The sequence below is a fragment of the Amblyomma maculatum genome, chromosome 10 (assembly GCF_055883805.1).
Source record: "Amblyomma maculatum isolate TAMU_Amacu chromosome 10, ASM5588380v1, whole genome shotgun sequence".
In the NCBI taxonomy this organism is placed as follows: domain Eukaryota; kingdom Metazoa; phylum Arthropoda; class Arachnida; order Ixodida; family Ixodidae; genus Amblyomma; species Amblyomma maculatum.
Window position 1 is genome coordinate 104,216,061 of NC_139353.1, and position 27,208 is coordinate 104,243,268.

The 27,208-nt window shown below is 43.8% G+C and overlaps 1 protein-coding gene across 1 annotated transcript in view; it reads right to left on the reverse strand.

Annotated features, from left to right (window-relative positions):
• Positions 1-14,367: 14,367 nt before the first annotated feature.
• Positions 14,368-27,208, reverse strand: part of LOC146177171 (ionotropic receptor coreceptor Ir76b-like) — a 44,794-nt gene continuing 31,953 nt past the window's right edge. Inside the window, exons 5-6 of the mRNA XM_084581100.1 lie at positions 26,669-26,824; positions 14,368-14,502 (exon numbers count right to left, since the gene is read on the reverse strand). Of these exons, the coding sequence (XP_084437226.1) occupies positions 14,368-14,502; positions 26,669-26,824 (291 nt within the window). The remainder of the gene's footprint in view (positions 14,503-26,668; positions 26,825-27,208) is intronic.

The window sequence follows — 27,208 nt, forward strand, 5'->3', positions numbered from 1 at the left end:
AGATACGCGGCTTTCGTCACTCCGACGGGCAGCTACCAGCCAACAATGATGAGTTTCGGGCTCAAAAATGCTCCATTTTGTTTTTCCCGACTCATGGATAGGGTTTTAAAGGGGTGTGAAACATTCGCGGTGCCTTATTTAGACGACATTGCGGTTTTTTCCGACTCATGGGCGGACCATATGGTACATCTAAGAGCTGTACTGAGCCTTTTGCGTCAAGCTGGACTAACCGTAAAGGCCGAGAAATGTTGCCTGGCAAGGGCGACCGTGGACTACTTGGGTCACAATGTAGGTCAAGGTTTCAGGAAACCCAGCGAGATTAAGATTTCTGCGGTAGCAGACTATCCGCGGCCGAGCACGAAGACAGAAATTCGAGCATTCCTAGGTCTGACTGGGTACTACAATCACTACATCCCTAACTATTCAGCTTTGGCTAGCCCTCTGACCGACGCTCTCCGCAAGACAGAACCGACAAATGTAGTCTGGGACGAACAAAAGGAAGCCTCCTTCGTAAACCTGAAGGCTGTGCTGATTAGCCGTCCGGTATTGCGAGCTCCAGACTATGACCGAGAATTCACGGTCCAGTGTGATGCCAGTGATCGAGGGCTAGGTGCTGTTCTCTGCCAGAGAGATGACGACGGTAATGAGCACCCCGTGCTCTACTTGAGCAGAAAACTGAGTTCTAGAGAGAGGGCTTATTGCGCGTCAGAGAAAGAGTGCGCTTGCATTGTATGGGCCATTCAAAAATTGCAGTGCTATCTTGGAGGGGCCAAATTCACCATAGAGACGGACCATTGTCCCCTGGCTTGGCTGCAAACTGCGACATCGAAGAACAGTCGCCTTCTTAGGTGGAGCTTGATTTTACAGCAGTACAATTTTGAAATAAGATACAAAAAGGGGAAGTTAAATGAGAATGCGGACGCGCTTAGCCGCTGTTTCTAAGCAGTCCGAGGTGTTCCTCACCATGTATCCAAATTGATAATCAGGTTTTTTTTTTTTTTTTTTTTCGTGCGCTTGTATATGTGTGACTATGTAAAGCAGCACGTTTGGTTTTCTAGGAATACGTGGGTCCTGAACGTCTTGAGAGTGGGCTTTTCTCGAACAACAATGGCAGTTTTCTTTTAGCCTGGTCTCTTCAGACGGGAGCCGAGTGCTTGCTTCGACATGTGGTTGAGTTTCAGAGACAGCTCAAGCAAATTGGCCTACAACAATCAAGACAACGCGACAAGCAACAGCGAGCTTCAAGCGTTCACGTGCAGGCCATTAAGTCGTCTCTTCATGCAGCAGCTGGGACTGCTGCCCTCCGAGACTCTTCTGGCGGGGGAGGAGGCTGTTACGACCAAGCATCCGCATTTGCGCGCTCTATTGTTCGCCTGTGGGCATGGAAAAGTATTGTGAATATGTGGTGATGGTCCAATGGCTCTAAGTGAGCCTGTTTCCAGGAATCCTGTTTTGTAAGCCTGTTTTGCTTTGTGGACAACCTGCAAATGCCAAATTGACCCTGTCAAGAGAACGTCTGGAAAAACACAAAGAAACGTCCCCCTGCGGGAAATAGCAGGAAGTGCTTTCTTTCTTTTGTTCACCCTTCCAGTCGATAAGCCCTATCGTCCAGTGAGGAATGCCTACTTTTCAAAGGAGACGACAGAGTGACATGTCCGCTGACGTGCAGGACAAGAAAGGAGCATGACGCATACAGCCATTAAGTGATTTCCCAGGAATGCAGGAAAGATTTGCAATTGTCGAAAACGGACAATGCTGGGAGCGGATGCGGCGCCACGTGCACTCGGGTTTCTGAGAAGTAAAACCACTTGTCAGAACCAGCCTGTGGTTTCTTTGCTGAAGAATAGAAATGTACCTCCTCTCCTCGCCGTTCCCAAGCTTTTCCCGCCAACAAGTGATCACGCCCAACGAATGAATGCCGGACCAGTCAGTGCTTCAGACCATCAGTGCAGTGATGTGTTCGATTGGATGCCGATACCTGAGGGGCGTGCCCTGGATTTGGTTGGTCAGCATCTTCAGAGAGGGGCTGGACATAGGGGGGTTTTAAGGACGCTGCAGAGCACGAAATGTCGCTCTGGGCCCTGGGTAAACGGCTCATCCAGTCGCTTCTCGCTATGAACTCTTAACGCTGATGTACCCTTCTTTTTCGTGTAAATAATCTTGTAAATAAGCTTCTCAAAGTGCCATTAAACCTGCTTGTACATATTTTACCTACTTCGAAGATTCAATCCTTCATGAACCCCGGAGTCTCTGCACGCTACCAAGTGAAGGCCGGGTCGACATAGCCCCAGCGTCACGACAATACGTCCCCGCTGCTTTTGGTGTCAACGCTGCGTGCTTATTGTGTGGAGCCCTTCACAGCATCACCAGAAGTGAGACCAGCTGCAGATCGTTTTGATTGCTCATGTGTGCTTGGTGTCAGTACTATGTGTTCAGTGTGTGCAACTTGGATGTTCACAGTGCCGCTAGAGAAGTGAGACCCGTTGCACCTGTGCTGTTGGTGTCAGCCTTGTCAGCTTTGTGTGGTGCCGAAACAATCAGTGTCAACACATGTGAAGCTGTAGCTGCCACTGGACTTCTAACATATCTAGCAAACCTTAAAAGTTGCTGTATCAGGCTCCAGCATATTTAAGCACTCACTTTTGTGGAGGCAATTGGTGGAGTCCTGACCAGCCTGCTTTTAAAGTGTGATTCACAAGAATGCAGATGTTTGCAAAGTGTTTATGCAATTAAAAAGGCAATTGCATTCATTTATAGCAAAGTATCAATACACTGTTTAAAATGTATTACTGCATATGCAACTTTTGGAACGCTTTCATTATCCCACAGAGTTCACATACTCACACTCCTGTATCCAATGTGAGCAATGTGTTTTGAATTCTGATACTACCTGTTGCTGCAGGCAGGTACGTTATGTGTTTGCCAAGAATGTGAGAGATGTTTCCAACTCCCTTGTATATTCTGTCCCATGTCTCGAAGACCTTTTTCTCAGGCTGCATTACCACGATAAAAATGTGCTGTAGCAAAATCCAGCTCTGAACCAAGGCTTGTCCTTTATGCATTATTTATTTATGTATTATGTTACTGTGAAAGCTACTGTGGCAATCAGCAAAAGACGCTAAAGACGCAGGCACAAAAGTTAAACTTATCCGTGACAAACTGAGAGTAAATGGTGTAGCCTATACCTGGAACATGGAAACTAACAGTCGTGTTAAGCTGAGCAGCACTTGCGGCAGCTCATGCGATAAAGACCATTGACAAATATTCAATAAGGAACTCAATCTGCTAAATGTTAATGCCCGCAGTATTGTTAATAAGCCTGAACTATTCGAATTTTTGTCAGTGTTGCACGAACCGCACTTAATTGCTGGCACGGAGACTTAGTTGCACTACGACGTGCAGAACGCTGAAAACCGTCTCATCTTTATTTGCCGTTGGCTCAGGCTTTTTCAGATAGTAGCATCACAATATTTTACATGACAAACTACAATCCTTCAACATTCAACCCTTTAAGGCTCATGATCTTTTTAAATTGCTTAGTTTTTCTTTAGGTTATTGAGCAGGCTGAGTGCATGGAAACAATGTGCACAACAGGCTATTTTGCTAAGATTCTGCATCATGATATATTAATTGTATACATTTCCTTGGGGTTGTGCTATGCCGCACTTCACTTCCAAATGGTCATCATTGAAATATTCATGTGAATCACAAAAGGCCAAGAATTGAGTGTAATGATTGCAATATGCCAAGTTTGAAAGCATTTTGTTTCAACACATTCCTGCTTACAAAAATTTAAATATTTCAGCAGAGAAATAGCTCGATTATGGTACAGCAAAACAAAATTGCATACTGTTCTTCCCGTCAGCTCTATAAGTGCAGTATCGTCACTTGTCTAGCATCTTAATCTTTGCTTTTGCTGTTAAGTGAAAGCCTCCTACAAAGCCTCCAGGCATGAGGTTTTCAGTGGTTTTCAGCCTCCAGGCAGAGGTTTTCAATACCTTTAATGATTACAGCAGACAAAGTAGGTCACGGTCACAACACCCAGCATCAGTAAATGGTTGTTGACATATTTATGCACTCTCCTTCGTACCTGATTTCATAAGGGACGTTAAATACCGTTAATGAAAGTATGTTCTTTGTCCTCGCTAATATCCGAACACTGTGATTCTTTAACTGCATGTGCACCAGCAGCTCATATTGACAATGGTTAACCTATTATTTGAAAGTAGATGGGATGCTACAATTTTAATGGGGTGTTTGGCTGGGTTTAAATGAAACTTCAGGGGAAAAAAAAAGGGGGGGGGGGGACATGCCCACCAATATGGTATACAGAGAAATACCGTAAAGCAGTCTTTTAGGCCCCCTTCTTTTTAATCTCTACAGTAATGATCTTGTTTCCATAGATTCATCTGCAAAACACATTTACGCTGATGATACAAGTCTGTTTTTCTCTGTCACTCGGGCATAGAGCTATCCAGTCGGGCTAACATAACCTTGGAAAAAAAACTGAACACTGAGCGTGTCAAAACAGTCTAAAACTCACTGACAATAAAACAAAAGCAGTTCTCTTCCATCCCACAAATAAAGCAATCGAGCTCTATCAATACACTCAGTGGCACTAAAACAGAAATTGCTCTCTGTGAAAACGTTAGGCGTGTACTTCTCAGGGCACATGACATGGGAAGTTCACATAGAATATTTAGTCAACAAACTACCACACACAATAGGTTCTCTACGCAGACATTTCCCAGTATTTCCACTTACCATTAACATTATGCTTTATAATTCACTCTTTTCGTCAGTTCTGAACTACTCCTTGCTAGTATGGGCAACAACAACAGCAGAAAAACGTACAATAAGAAATATTGCTAAAGCTTCTTACCTCGAACATACAGGACCAATATTTAAGCAGCTAAAAATGGGTAAAGTAACATCTTTGTATACCTACAGGCTTTTGTGATTATATAAACAAGACATCAATAAAAAGGACAACACACTAACACTCATAGCAGCGCTTCAAGACAACACACACATACGACACCCGTAACCCGGAGCATTGGCACGTTACAGCATGCCGGACGAACTATGTCAAGCAGATGCTTCGCTTCAGGCTTTCTACCATATTAAATCAATAATTCCCTTATAGTGGTCAAGATTTCTCTCTTCCTCCCATTAAATTAATCCGTAAAATGTTCTATGAATACATATTTTTAAATTAAGTGTTCTATTGTGCAGCATGTCTCTGTATTATTTTCATGTATTTTTCCTAATTTACCTTGTGCTTTTTTGTAATCTAATTATTTCTCCATTCATTATTTATTCATTGTGTAAGCGTGACTTCTCTGCTGTTAAATGCCATCACATACAGGGGAAGCCGGGGCGTCAAGCTGCTCTTCGAAGCAGCTTTTTAGTGGCTGCTCCTTTCCTTGTATTAAAGGAAAAATAAAGCATATTATAATATTATTATTATTAAATTGCTGTTTTGTATTTCACAATGTGATGCATAGTGCACTGAATTTTTCAAGAGGTACCTGTGTAACATTTAGAATATTACAATGCAATTTTTATTAAATACATTAAATATTAAATAAAATTACATAAACATGCAACATTCCTATTCAGTGGTCCTTGTTTGGAAATGCTGACAGTTATTATTAAGACTGTTGGGAGGGGGGGGGGGGTCACTGATTTCAGTCTACTGCATGTTTCCTTTTTTCAGCCGTTCTATGAACACTTTTGCCGATGTCATTGTGCAAGTGCATGCAAAATGTTTTCAGCCAGCAGCAAGAGACTCATGCTAGTTGGTCACTGTCTAATAAGGCCAGTGCCCAGCAAGCATTTGCATGCCTGTTGCTTATGAGTTTTTTGTTGTTGTTTTTTTTCAAGAATAATTTTTCTCAGTAATTTCCTCTTGCAAAATAAACTGTTTCCTTCGTTAGTTGCCTTGTTTTCAGCCTCAATAATTTCTCATTACCAAGCCTTTGTGTTGTTCCTAGGCCCTAAATTACATTATTCACATCACAGCTTGCAGCTCGGCGGCCTATGGGTACTAATGTTGTCTCAGCACAACGCAGTGGCCCAGTTTATGGAACTTGACTGCTAGATTTGGAGAACCCTACTTCGATTCTGCCTTGGTGTCTGCGTTTTGATGGTGACTAAACACAAAGCTGGCCGTGCACTGGGCAATCTCAGTGTATGTTAAAAAACGGCACAGTAAGCTTGTGCACATCCCGACTATGACATTGCTTAAAACTTGACATGCTAAATCCTGTAAACAAAAAAAATTATGTTCTCAAAACGTATGGGCAGAGGATGTACAGACAGCACTAAATGGGTGCTTGAATGAAGACATAGTCGATTTGTTAATTTTCAGTAGGTGAGCGGCGGACCGGTCACCGGGAAGTGTCTGTCATATGAGAACAGGTGAAAGGAAAAATGATAGTGGTATTATTAGAGGTTATGACTTGTGATGACCCACATGTGTACCGACGACCTGTAATTGCAATTGATTAGAAATGAATAAAATGACTTGTAATGACCAAATGTCTAGCAATGACTTGTTACGACTACAATTGATGCATGAGTGCTTGGTATTCCAGCCACGCGGCAACAAGTCCTGTCATTGACACCGCTTAGTAAGAGTTGCTTAAGCACTTGATGTTTTATGTGCATGCGCTGTTATGTGTATGCACGTGTATGCCCTATTCACAAATGTGGAGCACCACCAAATCGTCAGACAGCTGTTCCGATTTTTGAAGGCATGTGCCACGCAAAAAGTCCTGTCTGTCAAGCTTACTATATTTAATCAACATCAAGCAACACAGGTAATGAATATACCCCTTGTTAGCTATCAAACTAGACTGTTTTCTGCAGTGCAACACACCATACCGCAATCCCTATTATGTCAAAAGGTAAAAATACGGCCAGCAAAAACAAAGATAATAGCAAGGTTGAGTCTTTCCCAATCTTCATACAAAGAACATATCTGTACTAAAGCGGGGGGGAAAATGGTAGCACATCTGTGGCGCACATTGCAAAAATAAAGGAATAAAATAAAATGCTGCGATAGCAGCAACTAGTGAAAACGTGGTCTGTGCGTGTCTCTTCCCGATTTTTCCTCACATCCAACTTCATAAAACCCTTCTTGCCATTTGTGCGTTAATTGCAGCGCGAATGTTACTGCAATTCACGCCAATCGCAGCCCAAATGCTTTGTGAACACAAACACGACCCAAGGACGAAAGTTTGTGCTGATCACCGGTCGTTTACAGTACGGAGACAGTAAAATGGAGGCATGTAGAGAGCACAGCATTGCTTTAAAGCCACCGACGACCACAGACGTGACACAGGCGTGATCACGCGCACAACTCATCACCTTGCCACGAGACGTATGCACACGGTGCACAGCACGCACACATAAGCGCGCACACACACATACGTCGAATAAAATTACACATCACAGCATGCGCGTTGGACGCGGAAGCTCTTCGGCCATCACCGGAGACGCACTTTGTCACAAGGACGATTTTATCGCACATTCTATTTTTTTCTTTCTTTTCACTGAACGCTCACTGATTAACGATGTGCTTGGCTGCCTTACTGCGCCGCGAAAGGGGCCCAAATGCTTCGTACGCTTGCAGCCGGATGCCGAAACGCAGAACCAGTGATTTCAACAGTTGCAGAGAAATAGACTGCTGGAGAACAAATGCTGACAGAGGAAAAAACGAACTAGTGAGCGCACAGGCCAAACAGCAAAACACCCGACTGCAATCTTCGTTGCTCACTTGGCTCGGCCCGTGTTCACCAGAGTAGCTTCCACGAACACCCTCAGCAACCACGTTAGTCATTTTACCTCATGACACAGTCTTCAGCCGCAAAAAAGCAACGGCACGGATCTAGCACAACGCAAGAATGGCAATGTTTACATCTCAAAGCTGGGACGGGGCCAGCATGTCCCTGCTTTCCCCTGTTTCGCTACTTAGGTACCTGCCGTCCTTGTGTCTTAGCTAAGACGGCACTAGAGTCGTAATCTTGCAAGCGACTTATTCAAGTCAAGACTGAAGCCCAGTCTTGGCTCCAGTCTTAAGCAGCCATGCTAACGGCCTATCCTTAAGACTGAGTTAAGTCTGGACTTAGCTAAGACAGTCTTAAGATCGTTTGTGCAAGCGGGCCCTGGTGTCGAAATAACATGCTTACAATTAATGCATCCAAATCTAGCTTTGTCATCTTTTCGTCTCCTCTCAAGGCTATTCCTGCATCTTTACATATTTCCCTTAACTCTCACATACTCTTTGCCACTGATCATGCGATGTTCCTTGGCATAGATCTTGACTGTCACTTAAAATTTAACAGACATATATCCTCCCTTTTAAAAAAATTAGCATGCGGCATAAGGGTGCTTATCAAGGTGCGAAAGTACTTCAGTTTACATACACGCATTTCTCTCTACTATGCTTTCATCCATAGCCATATGAACTATTGTATTTCGTCTTGGGGAAACACATACAGAACACACATAGCTCCGCTACAACACATACAAAATCAAGCCATACGCATCATTACTTCTAACAGCCATTTGTGCAGTGCTGCGCCCTTGCTGCAAGCTCATAACATCCTTGAAGTCTCATCCATGTTTCATTATTCTATTTGCATCCTCGTATTTAAATTCATGAATGGATCAGTTCCCATCTCAATAATTAATAGTACCAAGCTCTCGAGACATAGCTTCATTCGGTTTTCATGCCAAAATAATATTTTACGGCCAAAACCCAGAACTAATTACGGCAAATCCACAGTTAATTTCTCTGGCTCATTTCTGTGGAATTCATTACCATTCAGAATAAAGCAATCTTCTAATATTCATGTCTTCAAGCGTAATTTTCGTACTTTTTTGCTATCGGGCTAAAAAAAAAAAAAATTAATTGATAAAAATACTTATGCCACATACAATTGTTTTCCACTGCTTTGCATTTATATAACATGTTCTCAATTTATATTCTGTTTATATTGAACTATCATGTATTTCTGCGTGTTCCACATTTATATTATATAACAGTTACAGTTTTCATCCGCTGTTGTTTGCACTTAATTATTTTTGTTTTGTATACTTGTAACAGGAGGTCCCCTGTGCAGCCATTGGCTTTGGGACCTCCTCCTGTACTTACCAATATTTGTATTAAAAAAAAAAAGAAAAGAAATTGATCCTTTTAAGCAATGCCTTGCACGTGGTCCTGAAGAGAGTATGTAGTTTCTGCTGTTATTGCGATTGCTCCGAATTGGAATGATAACGGATAAGTAGAGAACATGATTTGTAGGTCAATGTGTGCACATCGGGGACGCGGGAGAACTATCTTGTGTCTAAGTTTTAGTTAGTGAGTTTGCAATTAGACTTTAGATACGTTGTACGGCAATCTTTCTGCTGTAGAGCAAAGATCAAGACTCGAAATTGTCACAGACGAGTATTGATTCTTAGATGAGAAATATTAGGCGAACGTGCTTGCTTGCGATACAGGTGCGCCACTAAAGGTCGGCTGTTTCATGCTCGGAACTCTGCTCTATAGCTGCATATTGTCTATATAGATGAGAAATGTTAGGCGAACGTGCTTGCTTGCGATACAGGTGCGCCACTAAAGGTCGGCTGTTTCATGCTCGGAACTCTGCTCTATAGCTGCATATTGTCTATATAGATGAGAAATGTTAGGCGAACGTGCTTGCTTGCGATACAGGTGCGCCACTAAAGGTCGGCTGTTTCATGCTCGGAACTCTGCTCTATAGCTGCATATTGTCTATATAGATGAGAAATGTTAGGCGAACGTGCTTGCTTGCGATACAGGTGCGCCACTAAAGGTCGGCTGTTTCATGCTCGGAACTCTGCTCTATAGCTGCATATTGTCTATATAGATGAGAAATGTTAGGCGAACGTGCTTGCTTGCGATACAGGTGCGCCACTAAAGGTCGGCTGTTTCATGCTCGGAACTCTGCTCTATAGCTGCATATTGTCTATATAGATGAGAAATGTTAGGCGAACGTGCTTGCTTGCGATACAGGTGCGCCACTAAAGGTCGGCTGTTTCATGCTCGGAACTCTGCTCTATAGCTGCGTATTGTCTATATAGTAAAAATATCTTATTATTCTGCAGGACATAAGTCTTTCCCATCTTTCCACGGTTTGGTGGAATTTGGTTTCTTGACGTATGTAAAACATTCGGTACGGCATTTTCCTTTATTATGGTTAATACTGTGCTATGCAAGCGTCACCAAGAGAAAAAGTATATGAGATCCGATACACTTTTGCGCAAATATTTTCAAATGAATTCAGCTCTAACGAATGTGAATAACTCAACCAGGGAGTTCAGTAGCCCAGTTCCATCCTGCATATGAAAAAGGAGTGCGTAATGCTTGTATTAAAATAGCTTACTTCTTTGAAAACGAGTCATTGGAAAAATGAGCACACGTGGCTCCATTAAACATACACATTTGCATAGACATGCAAATGTGACGACCATTGATTCAAAGCAGGAGGTCAGTATACGCTGTTTTCAATTTTTGGGTCAAACACTGCCGTGCATTCACTGGAGTGAAGGAGACTCAGTTCTTTTGTTTAGACAAAATTTGGGGACAGAACAAATCAGAGAGCAAATTGACCTCGTTTAAAGTAACTCATTTACCTTCCTGCGGCACAACCAATGTTTTCCCGTCCAATGTAGTGACCGATAGATGATTTAGACTTCAGACATACTGAAAATTATAAAATCCAAATTCGGCTGCAGTGCAACGTGCGTCAGGTCAATGCCGTTTGAGGACCTGAATATCTAGTTATAGCTATGATGTGCTCATTCATTCTGGTACACTTGTTCTGTACCGGAAAATATTAGTAAAGTATTGTAAAAATGCGCGCGTATTTGTGCAGATATGTGCATGTGCTCGTAACCCGGAGAAAGAGGCCCATCTACTATTTAGTTTTTGTTTACGACAAACTGGATCGAGTATTATAGAGGTTGAACGATAAGTTACCCTACGAAGGCAGCATAGTAATGTTATAAAGTGTTTGCTCTAATGGTGAGACATTTTCCTCAGCGCATGCTGCAGCAGGTCAATGTCTAAATCCCAAGGTGCATGTTCCTTTGAAATATAGCAGGTACAAAACGACAACACACAGTATTTGAAAGCCATGATAATTTTATTGTGATAAGTAGCCAGCGGTTCCCTCCAAAAAAGGGCCGATGCAAATTAACCAAGCTAACTGAACATATTTCCCTGGTGACTGCATTTCGTCTAGCTTATTATGTGGTAACCATGATGCGCAGATATATTTTTGCTATATATAAAAATGAAGAAGTATGACATAAATTTGACAGGTCGTTTTGCGGTCAATATTACTTGGTAGCATGATTCTCGTCAATACTACAAACGCTTTTACCGGACGTAAGAGCCGTATACTGAAAAATGACCAACATGTTCACCGCTGGCTTCTGTTGTGCCGTAAAATTCGTCTTTTTTTTGTCTCTACTCGCTCCAGTGTCCTTCAAAATGTACTGCTCGGTATTTGCCACAAACATGATGCCACAAATATGTATTTAAAGGGAATGTATGTAAAGGCTTTGAAAACGCTACTTCTCGTCTAGTTTACAGAGTGGCGAGCTTTTGATCTCACTTCGGGGCATCAACTTTGCAGTCTTATTTTTGACTGCTATGTACATGAAATGCACGTTTGGAGGGATTCTCTCACTGAAGAGGAATGGTTGGTCGTGTGATAAAAATTTAGATGACAATAACGGAAAAATGGCTATTGCTTTTAGCGAAATCGGAACTAAATACCAGCGGAAGTGATGTATTTAGATTTCCGCTGAAACATTCAGCATTGTTGAAATGTTCCCGCCAGCTGTACCTTGTAATATGGCAAGAAATGTAAAATATTGCGGCAAGGGACCGTGGAGTTTATGCGACTGTCATACCATACGGGTTTTTAAAGAGATTCAATTGTCATTTATATCAAAACTATGGAAACAGCATCCCAAGGTGCGTATGCCAGACACAGGTTTTGAATCGGTCATGCGTTCGGACGTTAGGAAATGAGGCTTTATTATAGCGTAGTGCAAGTTTCCTGCAATAGATGAAATAATTATCGTATAATTAGCAAGAACATTTATTTATGCAATAGATGTGAGGGGAGTCGCTTGCTTTTTTCTAATTAAGAATGCAGTGGCAGGAGGGGAATTTCCAAACAATTGACTACTAGTCGGCAGGCCAGCGTAACATCAAACAATTCGTGCAAACAGATAAACTGGATGATGATAACGGCTTGAAATTGTCACGCAGTAAATATAGCGCAACTTGCCGCGAAAGAGCGCAGCTCCTACAGGCTTCGGCCACATCTCTTGATATAGGCGTTTTCAGCGACGTGCATGACGCGTTACGTAGACAGAGATTATCTCAGCTACGAAGACGAGGATGCTTGCAACGATGAAAGCGGCGTATGCGTAGAAGATGGAGACCATGTCCCGCAACGCGAGAGCAGCTTTTTCTTCAACCACCTGACAGCGATCCAAGGGCGGGATAGCCAGGATAAACTTCTGACGAACGATGCCTGCTTCCACAATTGCAGTCGTGCAGGAAGAAATTGAAGAGATAATACGTTATTTAATACGTGCTAGGACCATAACGCAGAGTCATGAAAGTAATATCATCAGGCACAATGATTACTGATGCATATACATGTACAACGGATGTGGATTAGGTGTGCATAGACGAGTTCGGCGCATACCAACTTCAACATGTTTCTTATTTGTTTACAAACACGATAAAAAAACAAAAAAAACTTGATATTTTTGGAGCGATAGCCGCTACGTTTTCAAGTAAAGAATTTGGAGATTGCTTGGCTACGGCACGAAGACATTGAAGCTGAGCCAATGTTAAATGTGGGCTTATGCTGTCTAGCTACAAGTGTTGCCGAGTGTGTTAAATGATATGGCAAGCTCGTGCATGGTTTCATGACTAACGGACCCCCACGTAATGAATAATGACATTTAAACTTGCCATTAGACATTGACATTCAGCCTGAAAGACAGTTAATCTTCAAAAGAGAGCACGTGACAGGTGCGCGATGACGCCAGCGGAACACGTGGCAAAACATGTAACAGATGCATCGCAGCGACCTCGCCAGATCTTTACGCAATGGACACACAGCTATCGTTCGCCAACCTGGTTAAACAGCGTACAACCTAAGCAACCTTTTATAACAATCTTCATTCATTTCCTCCACATGTCGTGGTAGCATTCAATAGACCGGGCCACTGAACAGAATGTGCACTTAAACACGAATATACGAAAGTAGGAAGCAGTGTGCGAAGTAAGTTTGGTGCAAGGTATATCAAGTTCGATCATATGGTCAAGACACTTAGCACTAACGTCGCACCGAATCCGATTGCCAACGGTATCAAATAAAACGGTTCGCTTAGAAGGACATCTTCCCCACGGGTTGCAAATAATAAGACTTTACGTAGAATACAAAATAACGCAGTCACACGCATAAAAAGATGAGATCAAGTTTTTTCTTCATCTCATGGAGCGGCATACTTTCCTCCTTAATTATATTGTACCTTGTTCTTTAGCAGCCTCTGTTGCCCATGTGAAACCGTTGTAACCTTTTAGATCACGGTATGTTTGCAAGACCCACTTTATGAAACGAAGACAATCGCGTTTCACATTTGGAAGGCAGGGCTTTGAATAGTCAATTACTATTCTTATTTACAAGAGTAGGGACGCATGCTTACGCTCAATTTTGTTTCGAGTAGGTACGTCTTCAAGCTTTTACAATGCGTGTCCAGCTCATTCTCGCCAGACCTGTAGCAGCGTTCACGCACAATTACGTTTCTGTGCCATGAGGTGTAAGTGAATTCGTCTGTCCTAAGAACCTGGTTATTTTCGAGCAGATTTTACTCCCTTGTTCGAGGGTACACTGCATCGTAGCTCTGCATGGTGTAAACGAAGCGAAAGTAAATCAAGATCAAAGAGAATTTCTCAGAAGCGAAAGAAAAGCCACGAGCTCCGCGCGCGTCGTTAATGACTCTTTCTGTTCCTCTATAAAATGGCCTTTGGCTCGCGAGAAGAATAAAAACTCTTTTGTAACTGCGCATGCATAAACAAATGTATATCTAAAATTATTTTTCTGAATGTATCACTAAAGCGCTTACGTAGCAATATTCGTATCATCTTTGGATTATTTTCTTTACTTTGCTACATGCACACGAACTACCAGCAAAGAATTCCTCTTCAATGCACTGTGTCTTAAAAAACATTCAACACAGTGGATGTTGTTTGTCTCTTTTCGAATACTAACAAAGTGACCTGCAAATGCCAACGAAAGTGTCTCACATTCTCTTGATGCGCTGTCGAAGTGTCGCATTCATGAGGCGGCTCATGTAGGCTCCGCAGGGCAAGGAATACATGTTTTCAGTCCCGAAGTAAAATTCGCCGGTGTGACCCCGGCTGCAGAAGTTGCCAGCCTGTATGAAAAATGTTTTTTATATCTGAGTGTCACAAAAGTGGCCGCATTTATATTTCATAATATGGCAATTAACCATATGTAGTATATTCTAGAAGAGTTTATTGATATATGTCAGTGTATTCTGTTTGCCTCTGCCTTGTCGGTAATGTCAAGAGCACGCGTACGTGCACGTTCTCCTCGCGGGGTAGTTTCCGCGCAGTTAGAGAAACCCCCTCGCAGTGCGCGAGCGGAGGTGTCCTCCCAGCTTGTTTTGCAATGTGACCCCTAGCAGGGCCGAAGTTGCTGGCGTACGTGCATCCTTTTTTGGTTGTTTTGTTTGTGACTTACGTTTTTTCATCCGCAACATGGCGGCCATGCAGTGTGGAAGTTGCGGGGCCTACGTGCCCCTTCCTGCGTGTGCACTTGTGCGTGTTGTTTCTACGGGCCCTGACTTGGGGAGGGAACTGTTGTGTGGGCGTGTCTTACGCATTGTCAACCGAAGGCTAGAAAAGAAGCCGACCCCAACCCAACGGCAGTGCGCCTCTCGCCTCCAAGCACTCCGGGCTCCCCGAACCGCCGCCGCATCGCACCACGAAGACTTCGCCCCAGGGCTCCGGAAGGACCATCGCCTTCGAGAGCTCCCCATCTGCGTCGTCTTTGTGAGTGGAGTGCCGCCGCGCTCGTCGGACAATATGCCCGTTTCCTAGTTTCTTCTGAACTTTTTTCTACGCTCGTCTTACCTTGTTTTAAAGATCTGTGTTCAATTTGCATGTATCCTGATAGTGAGAATTTTGACTGATGTATTTCTAATTGCTAGTTTTCTCATGTACGCTACCTTAACTGTGTTGTTTTAAATGCCTGTAAATGCTTGCGTCGTATCATCCTGTGTATAATACTAAGAATATATAGTTGTTTTTCCATCATTGACTTCGTGGCTCTGTTCTCATTCACAACGCTGAACGTAACCGGCTAACGCTGGGCGTCAAAGTTCCAACTACCTTTGCCTCGGTTCGAGAAGGCGTCTCGCACCCCTTCCGGAGCCGTGACAAATTCTGGCGTCCGCGACAGGTACTTTGACGTAACAAGTAAGCGTTGTGGAAGGAGACCGAGCCTCGAACCATGAAGTGATCTCGAAGGGTGACATTTGAGAAGTGTGCATTGCTGATAGATAGTTTTCGGTTTTTTGGTAGTTTTTATGCACTTGTAACATGGATCTAGAGAAATTAGTATCCATAGGTGGACAGTTAGGTCTCTCAGGAGTGGAACTGAGAAAATGGATAGAGGATGAGCAAGCTAGGCAGAGGGAGGAAAGGTCTCTCGCTAGACAAACCGCGGAACAGGAACGCGCGGCAGCAAAAGAGGCTGGTGAACTCGAAGCCAGGCTTCTTCAGTTACGATTAGCACTTCGCCAGGCGGGAGATGAGTCCGTGGTAAGGGCTGATGGTCGCGACGTAGTAGCGGAACTCAGTTTCCGACTTAACCCCAGCAGATTGCTTGTTTCCTTTGACGAGAGAAAGGACGACCTAGATGCTTACATCAGGCGGTTTGAGGGCATAGCCCGTAGCCAGAAGTGGCCTGAAGATCAATGGGCGACGGCATTAAGCACATGCCTAAGCGGGGAGGCGCTGAACGTTTTCGGGCGACTCACGCCGGAAGACGCCTCCGATTACAAGAAGGTGAAGGCGGCGCTCTTGAAGCGTTTCAGATTTACGGTCGAGGGTTTCCGTGAGAAATTCCGGGGTGGCAAACCAGCCGACGGTGAGACAGCCGCACAATATGCAGCGCGTCTAAGCCATTACTTAGACCGCTGGGTGGAGCTGTCCGAAATCCCCCTAGAGTACAAGTCGCTGCGTGAGCTGTTCATTAAAGAGCAATTCCTGAGCAGTTGTCACGCCAGCATGTCGTTGTACTTAAAAGAACAAACGCAGAAAAAATTACAAGACATGATCAACCTCGCTGATCAATTCCTGGACGCGCAAGGCGGTGTCAACTTAGCAAGGGGAAGGAAAGAAAGCCGGGAGGAAGCGAACAAAGCAGGAGGCGCCGAAAAGAAGGCCGTCGAGAGGGGAGCGTTGAGATGTTATCTGTGCGGCCGGGCGGGACACAATGCCGCGCACTGCCGGAGCAGCGACTTCGCCAACCATGTCCCCCACTGCTTCAAATGTGGCCGAAGAGGGCATAGAGCGAATGTGTGTCGGCAAGGGGCGCCTGACAAAACCCAGGCAGCCTGCGCGTATTCCCCTCCGAGGGAAACAGAAGAAAACATTTGCGACGGCTACGTTGAGCTCAAGAATGGTAGCCGTATTCAAGTTGTAAGCGCGGTGCGAATGGCGGGACAGAAGTCTTTGGTGGAAGGGTTACCCGTAGTTGTCGGAAGTTTGGATGAGAAGACAATTACAGTGTTGCGTGACACCGGTTGCAACACCGCGATTATTCGGAGAGATTTGGTAGCTGATGACCAGCTAACAGGGACGAGTAATCCCGTATACCTGGTGGACGGCACAGTGAAGATGCTTCCAGAGGCGCAGGTGCAGGTCCAGACCCCGTATTACAGCGGAAATCTCGTAGCACTGTGCATGAAGGATCCAATATACGACCTGATCCTGGGTAATATAGAAAGTGCCAGGGCTCCTGATTATCCCGTTGAGAGAGTCGAAGGGACCACTTTGGAAACGGATATGGTAGCCGAAGCCACCGCTGCCGTAGTGACTCGGGCTCAGACCGCAAAGGGACCTCAAAAGTCCCAGAAACTTTGCACTCCGGACGCTGAAAAACAATTAGGGGACGGAGAAAGCTATGCGGCCGATCAAGAAAAGGATCCATCATTGCAATCGTGTTTCACCCAAATCGGAAAGAAATTAAGGTGTCGGGATGGTGAAAGCAGCATCTTGTTCAAGAAGGAAGGCGGTCTTTTGTACCGATGCTACACGCAGAAGGACGGACGGCAGGTGCGACAGCTAGTCTCTCCCGAACGGCACCGAGAAACGGTGCTCAAGACGGCGCATGACGGCGTAATGGCAGGACACCTGAGGGCAAAGAAAACAAAAGAGCGAATTTTAGAAGAGTTTTTCTGGCCTGGCATCACGGCGGATGTTAAGAGATTTGTGGCAGCATGCGATGTCTGTCAGCGTGCCACACCGAAGGGAAGAGTGCCACGCGTGCCCCTGGGAAAGGCTCCAGTCAGACACCCCCTTCAAACGGGTTGCCATTGACATCATCGGTCCAGTCTAGCAGCCGAGTTCTTCGTCAGAACGTCGGGACGGACTACGTTAGCCGACTGTAGGGTTATGAATGATTATGCTCCTCTATGTTGTCTGAACTTCAGTTTTGTTATGTGTTACTTATTGTATAATGCATGTCCCTGAGTTGTATCGGCCTGCGTGCCACGTTTTGTTTGTTTTTAGAATATTATTCTATAATATTCTGAAAGTGGGGGGCCGTGTCACAAAAGTGGCCGCATTTATATTTCATAATATGGCAATTAACCATATGTAGTATATTCTAGAAGAGTTTATTGATATATGTCAGTGTATTCTGTTTGCCTCTGCCTTGTCGGTAATGTCAAGAGCACGCGTACGTGCACGTTCTCCTCGCGGGGTAGTTTCCGCGCAGTTAGAGAAACCCCCTCGCAGTGCGCGAGCGGAGGTGTCCTCCCAGCTTGTTTTGCAATGTGACCCCTAGCAGGGCCGAAGTTGCTGGCGTACGTGCATCCTTTTTTGGTTGTTTTGTTTGTGACTTACGTTTTTTCATCCGCAACATGGCGGCCATGCAGTGTGGAAGTTGCGGGGCCTACGTGCCCCTTCCTGCGTGTGCACTTGTGCGTGTTGTTTCTACGGGCCCTGACTTGGGGAGGGAACTGTTGTGTGGGCGTGTCTTACGCATTGTCAACCGAAGGCTAGAAAAGAAGCCGACCCCAACCCAACGGCAGTGCGCCTCTCGCCTCCAAGCACTCCGGGCTCCCCGAACCGCCGCCGCATCGCACCACGAAGACTTCGCCCCAGGGCTCCGGAAGGACCATCGCCTTCGAGAGCTCCCCATCTGCGTCGTCTTTGTGAGTGGAGTGCCGCCGCGCTCGTCGGACAATATGCCCGTTTCCTAGTTTCTTCTGAACTTTTTTCTACGCTCGTCTTACCTTGTTTTAAAGATCTGTGTTCAATTTGCATGTATCCTGATAGTGAGAATTTTGACTGATGTATTTCTAATTGCTAGTTTTCTCATGTACGCTACCTTAACTGTGTTGTTTTAAATGCCTGTAAATGCTTGCGTCGTATCATCCTGTGTATAATACTAAGAATATATAGTTGTTTTTCCATCATTGACTTCGTGGCTCTGTTCTCATTCACAACGCTGAACGTAACCGGCTAACGCTGGGCGTCAAAGTTCCAACTACCTTTGCCTCGGTTCGAGAAGGCGTCTCGCACCCCTTCCGGAGCCGTGACACTGAGTCTTTACGAAGGGTGTTTGAGTTATTGCTCGAGCATGTGTGTTCTCTCGCATTCATTAGAACGGTTGTAAGACATAAGAGGAAAGCGGGGAAATGCAATGCATTAAGAAAAACTTGCAGCCTTCTAAGAAAACCGAGAAGACACACGTCGATGCATATATGATGAAAATAGCAATACATAGACTGAGCCTATGACATGTTAGACTTCATGTCCCAAAGCTCACAAAATTATGTATGGATCTGAGCCTGGAGGAAATGTGAGAAATGTGGGACTCAAGGTTTCAAAAATGATTCTCCATTTTAGTCACTGCCGTAAAACACCAATAAAGCGCCCTCTTCTACATATGACATAAATCGAGTAATATATATGAGGGCCCCTCTTTCGGTTTCACGCAAATATAAGGAGGGCCGACTCAAACTAAATTGCGGCCTCTGCAGGTATGCAATGCTGTTTCCACTCAGTAAGCGAAACTGCTTTGCGCAACTTTCGTTGCAGCCTTCCTCTTGTGCGAATTCAACATTCCCCTCGCTCGCACGACGGGGCGAACAGTCTCTCGCTCTCTCACAGGGAGCCCTCATCTTTCCCCTCCTAGCCTCGGTGCCCCGGAGCTGAAGCGAAGAGGGCGGGGCGCAGCGCTTCAGGCGGCCCCTGTCTCGGCGGCAAACATCTTTCCCAAGAGTGACGACGCCGCGAAGCCGGAGCGTGCGGCTGCTGCTATGACCGAGATTGAATATTGGGCACTCTCAATAAACAGCTTGGCCCGCTGGCTGGGTCTCGGTGTTCCAGTCTTCACGGCCCTGTGGCCCGAGCTAGCGTTCTGACGTTTGACTCTGAGATCAAGCCCGAGTCACGAGAGAAACCCCTTCCTCTTTTAGCCACAGTAAAAACTGTCAAAGTGTTCCTTTAAATAAAACCCAGCAACGAGATTAATGCATTCGATATTAGTACATCCATTCTAGGTTAATACATGACGCAAATCTAGCCGAGCCGATCAAGTATAGCTCGCCCTTCTCAGTCTGTCTAGAGTGCGTGGTTTCCACTTCTGGTGCCGTTCGAGCACGTTTGAGAATCTGCCTTGTATACACGAGACATCCGATACCTGTTTTTGTCGCTCTGCCTATGCCAGTGCACGACATCTGACTTTTTTTGCGCGGAGTACGAATTCCCACTGCACACAAAAGCCCAAACATTCTCGGCGCTGTCGAATTACAGATGGAGAGGTGGAGCGGACAAGGACAATGGACCCGAAATGGCTTCAATTAATACGCATGCGCACTCAAAAGAGAAATATTTAAATAGGAACCGTTTCTGCAGGACTTCCCGTTCGAAAATGGTGGACGCTTACTTTGTAGGGAGTGGAAATGTGAGATTCACAGAAGAAAGCAATCGGGCGCTTCCACCAGAGGGGCCAATTACATGCTATTTTGCTGACATATATTTGACTAATAAGGTGTGAGTTTTAACGGTCGCAGAATGCTCCTTTACTTCGTCCGGTTCAGCTACCGCTGGTTTATTTTATTAAAGCTATTTTACGCCCTAAATAGCGGACGCTAATTAGTGGCTGCACCTTTAACGACTATAACTCAAACACTATCAGTTACAGTTTCATTTAGCGCATCTTACCTGTCTTGGCGTTTTGTGCTTTTTATGTTCACAAATTAATGGTCAAAAATGAGCAGTGACTACTTAGTCATTCGCGTATTAGTCATGCACTTCTCATGATTACTGCTCTTATATATGCTTATTTGCCATGCATCGCATCATACTCAGTTCGATAAGAAGGCACTCAACCAATGACATCGGGCGCACGGCGCCAGTTTTTCCCCACAGCGGTCCATATAATGATTTCGCATTAACATTAGTAGGTCTTGTATGCCAGCGTCTATTACTGCGATCGATAAGCGATCGGCGGTGTGGCTGGCGCTCTCCCTTGCGATACTCCGCGATGTAGTTCTGATTCAGTTGAAGTGCTCGAGCAGGGTTCAGATAAGCAAAGCAAACACTTCGTATTGCGCTGCACTCGCAACTAATTTATCATAAGGCCAGCAGGACATAAGAGAAGCACACTGAACGGAGTGAGCGAACCCTTACACAGATGGCCGTTGTCATCCTCAAAGCTAAGTTCGATATATGTCTTTCAACGTGTTCATTCGGAGCACAAACACTTTATAAAGCATCAACGCCACAGAAAACTTTCCTGCTCAAATGACGTCGTGCTAAGGCTGCATGAAAACAAACCATAAATACTCACAAGGTGATTTTCAGCGTTACGAATGCTGTTACCACATTCTGTGAAGATTTACAAAGTCAGTGAGATCACCGGCCAGTCCTAAAATACACGCCTGCAAAAAATGTTGATGGCAGCCTGTGGGCGGTAGGACGAAAAAGCGTGCGATGTGTCTCGTTGGGGGCCAGTGCACGAGAGGAAACGAAGAGAAAGCACGCCCAGAGAAGAGGGTTATTTTACATTACCCAGGGATTTTAGAGGACTCCGCTTCACAGTCACGCAACGCGTGATCCTCTTTTCGCGTTCATACATGTGGGCGTTTTTGTCTGTCTCGACAGAACGCTTTCCTCTTTTTTAATAAATAAAGTTGCTAAGGAGAACATAAAAAAAAACGAAAAAAGAATGGATTAGTTGTGTGTCAAAGGAAACATCTGATGTGGAGAGGAGATATAAGTTGTTTTATGAATGTTCAGCAGGATAACACAAATCAAACCAGTGGCTAATTTGTTTCCTTATGCCAGTTTTAGCTTAAAGAAATCCCGCGTGTTCTGTGGAAAAAAAAAAGAGACTCACTCAGCGTCTCCTCCATTACGAATTGATAGCGAAGGGCGAAATAACCAATATATCTCAGCATGTGCTTCGGGTTCAATGGCTCAGTTGCTTTCTCGGCTATGGGGTGGAATGGGAATTCTACGCTCTAAAACATCAATGCGGACTAATAAATTAACTGAATCAATTTATAATTTTTACCCGCTAAGATGCAGTGACGATTCTTGATGGTCAAAACGAAATCAAGGCGGATATATCATAAATGAAGCATAAGCTGTCTAACATGGAAACGGTGGTATCTCATGTAACCGAATTGGCTAAAAGGCTTGAGGAGTCTGAGAAAGAACTATCTAGTTTGCGTGCAAGCATGGATAACATGTTAAGAAAAATCGACGACCTCGAGAATCGTTCTCGTCGAAACAATGTTGTCATTCACGGTATTCGTGAGGTTCCAGATGAAACGTACGAACAGCTAAAAACGAGTGTAGTAAGCGGTGTTTTAAATGAAAAACTGGTCGTTTCCGTGGCGAGTACCGAACGTATTCATAGGAATGGACGACCAAGCACAGAGCGTCCCACGCCTGTAATTGTGCGTTTTGGCAACTACAATGAAAAAGTAGAAGTACTAAAAAATACCAAGAAGTTAAAGGATACAAATTTTTCCGTTCACGAAGATTTCTCAAGTATCGTCAGGAACAGAAGGCAAAACCTTTGGAAGAGTGCTGCAGATAAGCGAAAGAACGGACAAAAAGTGGCTTTAGTTTTTGACAAGCTGAAAATAGATGGTGTCATGTATGCTTGGAATGACGTTACAAGCGAACGTTATCAGGTTCATCAGCCGATATCAAATGCTTCCACGTCTGCCCGAGAGAGTGCTTCTACGCCTACCCGGGGGAGTGCTTCTCCATCTGTTCAAGACTGACAGACAAGCGGAAATGAATTTCATATACTAAACATAAATGCACGCAGTCTTGTTAATAAGGTAGAGGAGCTTTAGCACGTTTTATTAGAACACCAACCTGATGTCGCAGTTGTCACAGAAACTTGGCTTCACCCTGATATTTTTGATGCAGAGATATGCCCCCCTGGGTATGGCGTTATCAGATTTGACCGCAGCAGCCGAGGGGGAGGCGTAGCTATTTTCACTGACAATACGATACAGCACACGGTTATTTCAGGCCCTCATAACATCGAATCCGCTTTTTGCCGAGTCTATCACGGAACACATGAAATTTTAGTTGGCGCTATGTATCGTCCTCCAGGCGCAGCTTCAGACGTCATTGATGCATTGAACGACTTTCTACACCATTTGCGAATTCAAAACAAAAACGCGACAATTGCGGGGGATTTCAACGTTGCGGATGTGAAATGGGATGAAATGATGCCGGGGCAACGTGAACGAGAGGCAGCGCTCAGTCTTCTAGATTTGTGCTTTTCTCACGGGCTTCAGCAGGTAGTACGAGAGTACACAAGAGTACAGGGTAACAGCAAATCAGTTTTAGACCTTTTTCTAACTCAAAGTCTTTTGTCACAGCCGGTGGAGGTAGAAGTGTTGCCTGGTCTTTCCGATCATTGTTTAGTTAGTATGAAATTGTCCTTTGCCTCTTTTGGAAAGAAAACGATTGAAGTGTCATTTACAGAGAATTTAACAGGGCAGACGACACCGCCGTACTTGACGAGCTAGATTACTGCTTTGGCCCGTTTGAAGAACTAAGCTGTAACGAATCAGTGACTGTTAATGAACTATGGTTAGAATTCAAATCTTTAGTCTATAGGTGCATAACTCGTTATGTGCCACTAGTCACAAAAAAGAAATGTGCGTGCAGTCCGGGGATAACAAGGAACATTATTCAACTAATAAAAAAAATCGGCAGGCGTAGGAAAAAGTACCGACGCACACTCGATCCGGCTGCGTTGAGTGACATGCTAGCTCTAAGTAGTAATATGAGGTCACACATAAAGGAATCTAAATTTAAGTATTATAACGTTACATTGGAAAAATTTCCACGAAAATCACATCAAAAGTTTTGGAGACACTTGGCAGTACCAAAGAAAAAAGTCGCGGAGATAAGCTCAGAGAGCGGACCTATAAGTGAAGAGACTGAAATGTGCGATATTTTCAATAGATACTTCGCAAGTGTTTTCAGTGAAGACGATAGCAAGCCAGCGGATACTAGGTATAAACAGCGGATAAACACGCGCAATTGACAACATAAGCTTATCGATAGAAGGCGTACTGAATTCATTGTTGAGCCTAAAAACATCAAAATCAATGGACCCTGATGATATTCCTAATCTGTTTTTGAAGCGATACGCAGAATGGTCAGCTAGATACCTCGTACTAGTGTTTAGGAAGTCACTATCAACAAGCGCGGTTCCCGATGATTGGAAAACTAGCAAAATAGTTCCTATTCTCAAGACTGGAGATTCAAAAACGGTCAGTAATTATCGTCCCATCGCACTAACGTCAACCTGTTGTAAGCTTCTAGAGCACAATGTCTCAAAGCACATTCGATAATACTTAACAGATATTGAATTCTTGAATAGGTGTCAGCATGGTTTTCGACAGGGCATGTCAACGGTTACACAATTATTAGAAACTTTGCATGATTTTAGCGAAATCATTGACCAGAAAGGGCAAATTGACATAATATTCCTAGACTTTAGGAAAGCCTTCGATCAGGTAAATCATAGAAAACTTTTAAGCAAATTTCAATCAGTACTCAAAAACTCAAATATAGTTCGTTGGCTGAAAAGTTTTCTTGTGGGCCGCAGGCAATTTGTAAGTATTGACGGGAGCGCATCCCAAGTGTGTGACGTGACATCGGGAGTGCCACAGGGCTCGGTACTCGGACCGTTAATGTTTCTTGTTTGCATAAACGACCTCATTGAAGATTCAGAAATCAAGGCCAGATTATTTGCAGACGATTGCATTATTTATACTAATGTTAATTCAGTTGAAGATCAAGTTAAGCTTAATGGCTACCTGCTCAACATTAGCGAATGGTGTAGAAAGTGGCAAATGTCTTTAAAACCCAGTAAAACAGTATGTATGACAATCACACACAAACATCAGCCACTCGAATTTGACTACTCATTACAAGAAAACAAACTTAATCGAGTAACAGAATATACATACCTGGGAGTGACAATTACTTCAGACCTGCGTTGGAACACTCACGTACATAACATTGTTGCTAAAGCAAATAAAAGATTAGGATTCATTAGGCGGTCACTTAAGCATGCTACACAGGATACTAAACTTACGGCTTATAAGATGCTCGTACGCCCGATAATGGAATATGCGTGTGAGGTGTGGGATTCCTACACTCAAACACTTGCAGCTCAACTGGAGCGAGTGCAGCGACGTGCACTTCGCTTTATCTATTCTCGCTTCCGAAGGCAAGATCAGGTAACCCCACTGTACACTTTAGCGAACTTGCGCCCTCTTCAATGTCGCCGAAACAAAAAAGACTCATTCTTTTCTGTAAGATTATGAACAACATGGTACATATCGATAAGCAGCAATACATAAGCGAAACTACTTGACGTATCACTCGGGGTAAACATTGCAGACACGTAAAAGAACAAAAGTTTTCTAAGCACTGCTACAAGCATTCCTTCTTCCTGTCCACAGCGAGAGAATGGAACAGACTGCCAGAGAATGTGGTGCTCGCATCGGGTGTGGATGTGTTCTCTGCCGGAGTAAGTGATTGTTGGTATAGTACCTGATATATTGCGCCTTGCATTTGTGTTGGGCATGGTGTTTTCACATTATTTTCTGTTTCGTTGCAGCGATATTTTTGCGCATTTTTATTTGTTGCTTAGAGCTCAGTTCCATTTCTGATATTTTAAAACTTGGCACCGACTTTATGGTGCTGGTGTTTTGTTTGTCGTGTTCCGCCTTTGTAATCTGTACCCTGTATCGCTCCTATCTTGGTCTTGACCGGACTGATAGTATCTCTAATAAATAAATAAATAAATAAATAAATAAATAAATAAATAAATAAATAAATAAAGATATTAGATATGTGTTCGAGCCAAAGCGAACCGCAAGTGGAAGTAGTGCATAAAATATTAATTTTCATTGAGCTTCTTAAAATATAGCAACGAAGCTCGAAATAGTAAATGGAAGTGGAATTTATAGATCTGTTGCGCGCAGGGAAATAGAGCGCGAACAGATACATAGCCTCCGGTACCGTAGCTTTTAAACTGAAAATGCTTTTGACCGCAAACTTCGGAGATCCCTGAAAAACATCATAAAACTGCCCTTCTAATATGTCGTGACTCGACCTAATGGATTCAGACTTCAGCAAGAAAATATATATGATATATTTTGTCTCTGTATTCGAATTATGGTGAAATAAAAAGTATACTTTTGAGTACTGTGTGGCTGAGGGATATACTCTTCAATTTTAGTCATTCGGCTTGCCATATATGTTTTTTTTTTATTTCCTTTCCATATTTGCGGACATTTCTATTTTACTAAAGCATTGCCCCAGTCAGATATAAAATTTTATGTTGAAGCGATCCGCTATTTATGAATTTTAATATCAATGAGCACGCCTCGGATTTTATTCGGCATAAAGAAGAGTTCTGGTTAATTTACCAACATGCGGAATCAGTCTAATATGTACTGTAGCTTTTTTACTACACTTACCATTGGTTTGTTCTTTGCCACTCAATTACGCAGTTACTTTAAAACAGCATCTTTCACAAGCAACCCCCATTCGTTGATAATCTGACAGAATGAAGACGTTGAGGCAAAGAAAGGTGCGTTTGCGCTAGACTGCTTCGAGGATTTTCGTTTATAGCAAATAATGTATTCTATGCTTCTTGATTATAGAAGAAATGTATATTCATGAGGATGAAATCAAGCTCCTTTTTTGGGGGGGATTTTATTTTCGGCAGATGTTCAGAAATGAAAAGTCCACTAAAAATGAGTATAGAAGTGAAGGGCATACCTCGGTTTGAGAAAGCAAGTCTCCATGTATGACTACCGCTTTCTCCTGGAGAACCTCGTGGAGCATCTTTTCCGGGTAATGGAGGAGACCGTAAAGGTCCGTTTTGTCGCGACGAATCATACTCCACACTTTTTGTTCAGTAGTGTCTTGAGACGACTGCGTAGCAATGTTTAAAAACAAGGGCGCATAAATTTCATACTCTTCCATGAAAGCAAGATCATGATGACCGTATTGATGTTATAGCCTCCTAAATATGAACTCACACAAAAGCAACCTGACTGGAAGTGTGACGTAAAGCCACGCTTATATTGAGATGTGCAGCTCATTCGCTACGGGTAACACATTATGTAGCGTTTATTAAAGATAAAGCCTTACACGAGTATGTGTGCGATTCAGTGTCATCTGAAAGTGGACGCAAAACGTGACGCCCTAGGGTCGTTTTGTGAAGAGTTGGGGAAATATTGTTGGATCGAAGGTGAAGAATTATCAGTAAATAATAAATTTGGTCTCTTTGGAGTAATCAGGTAATTATTTATAGGC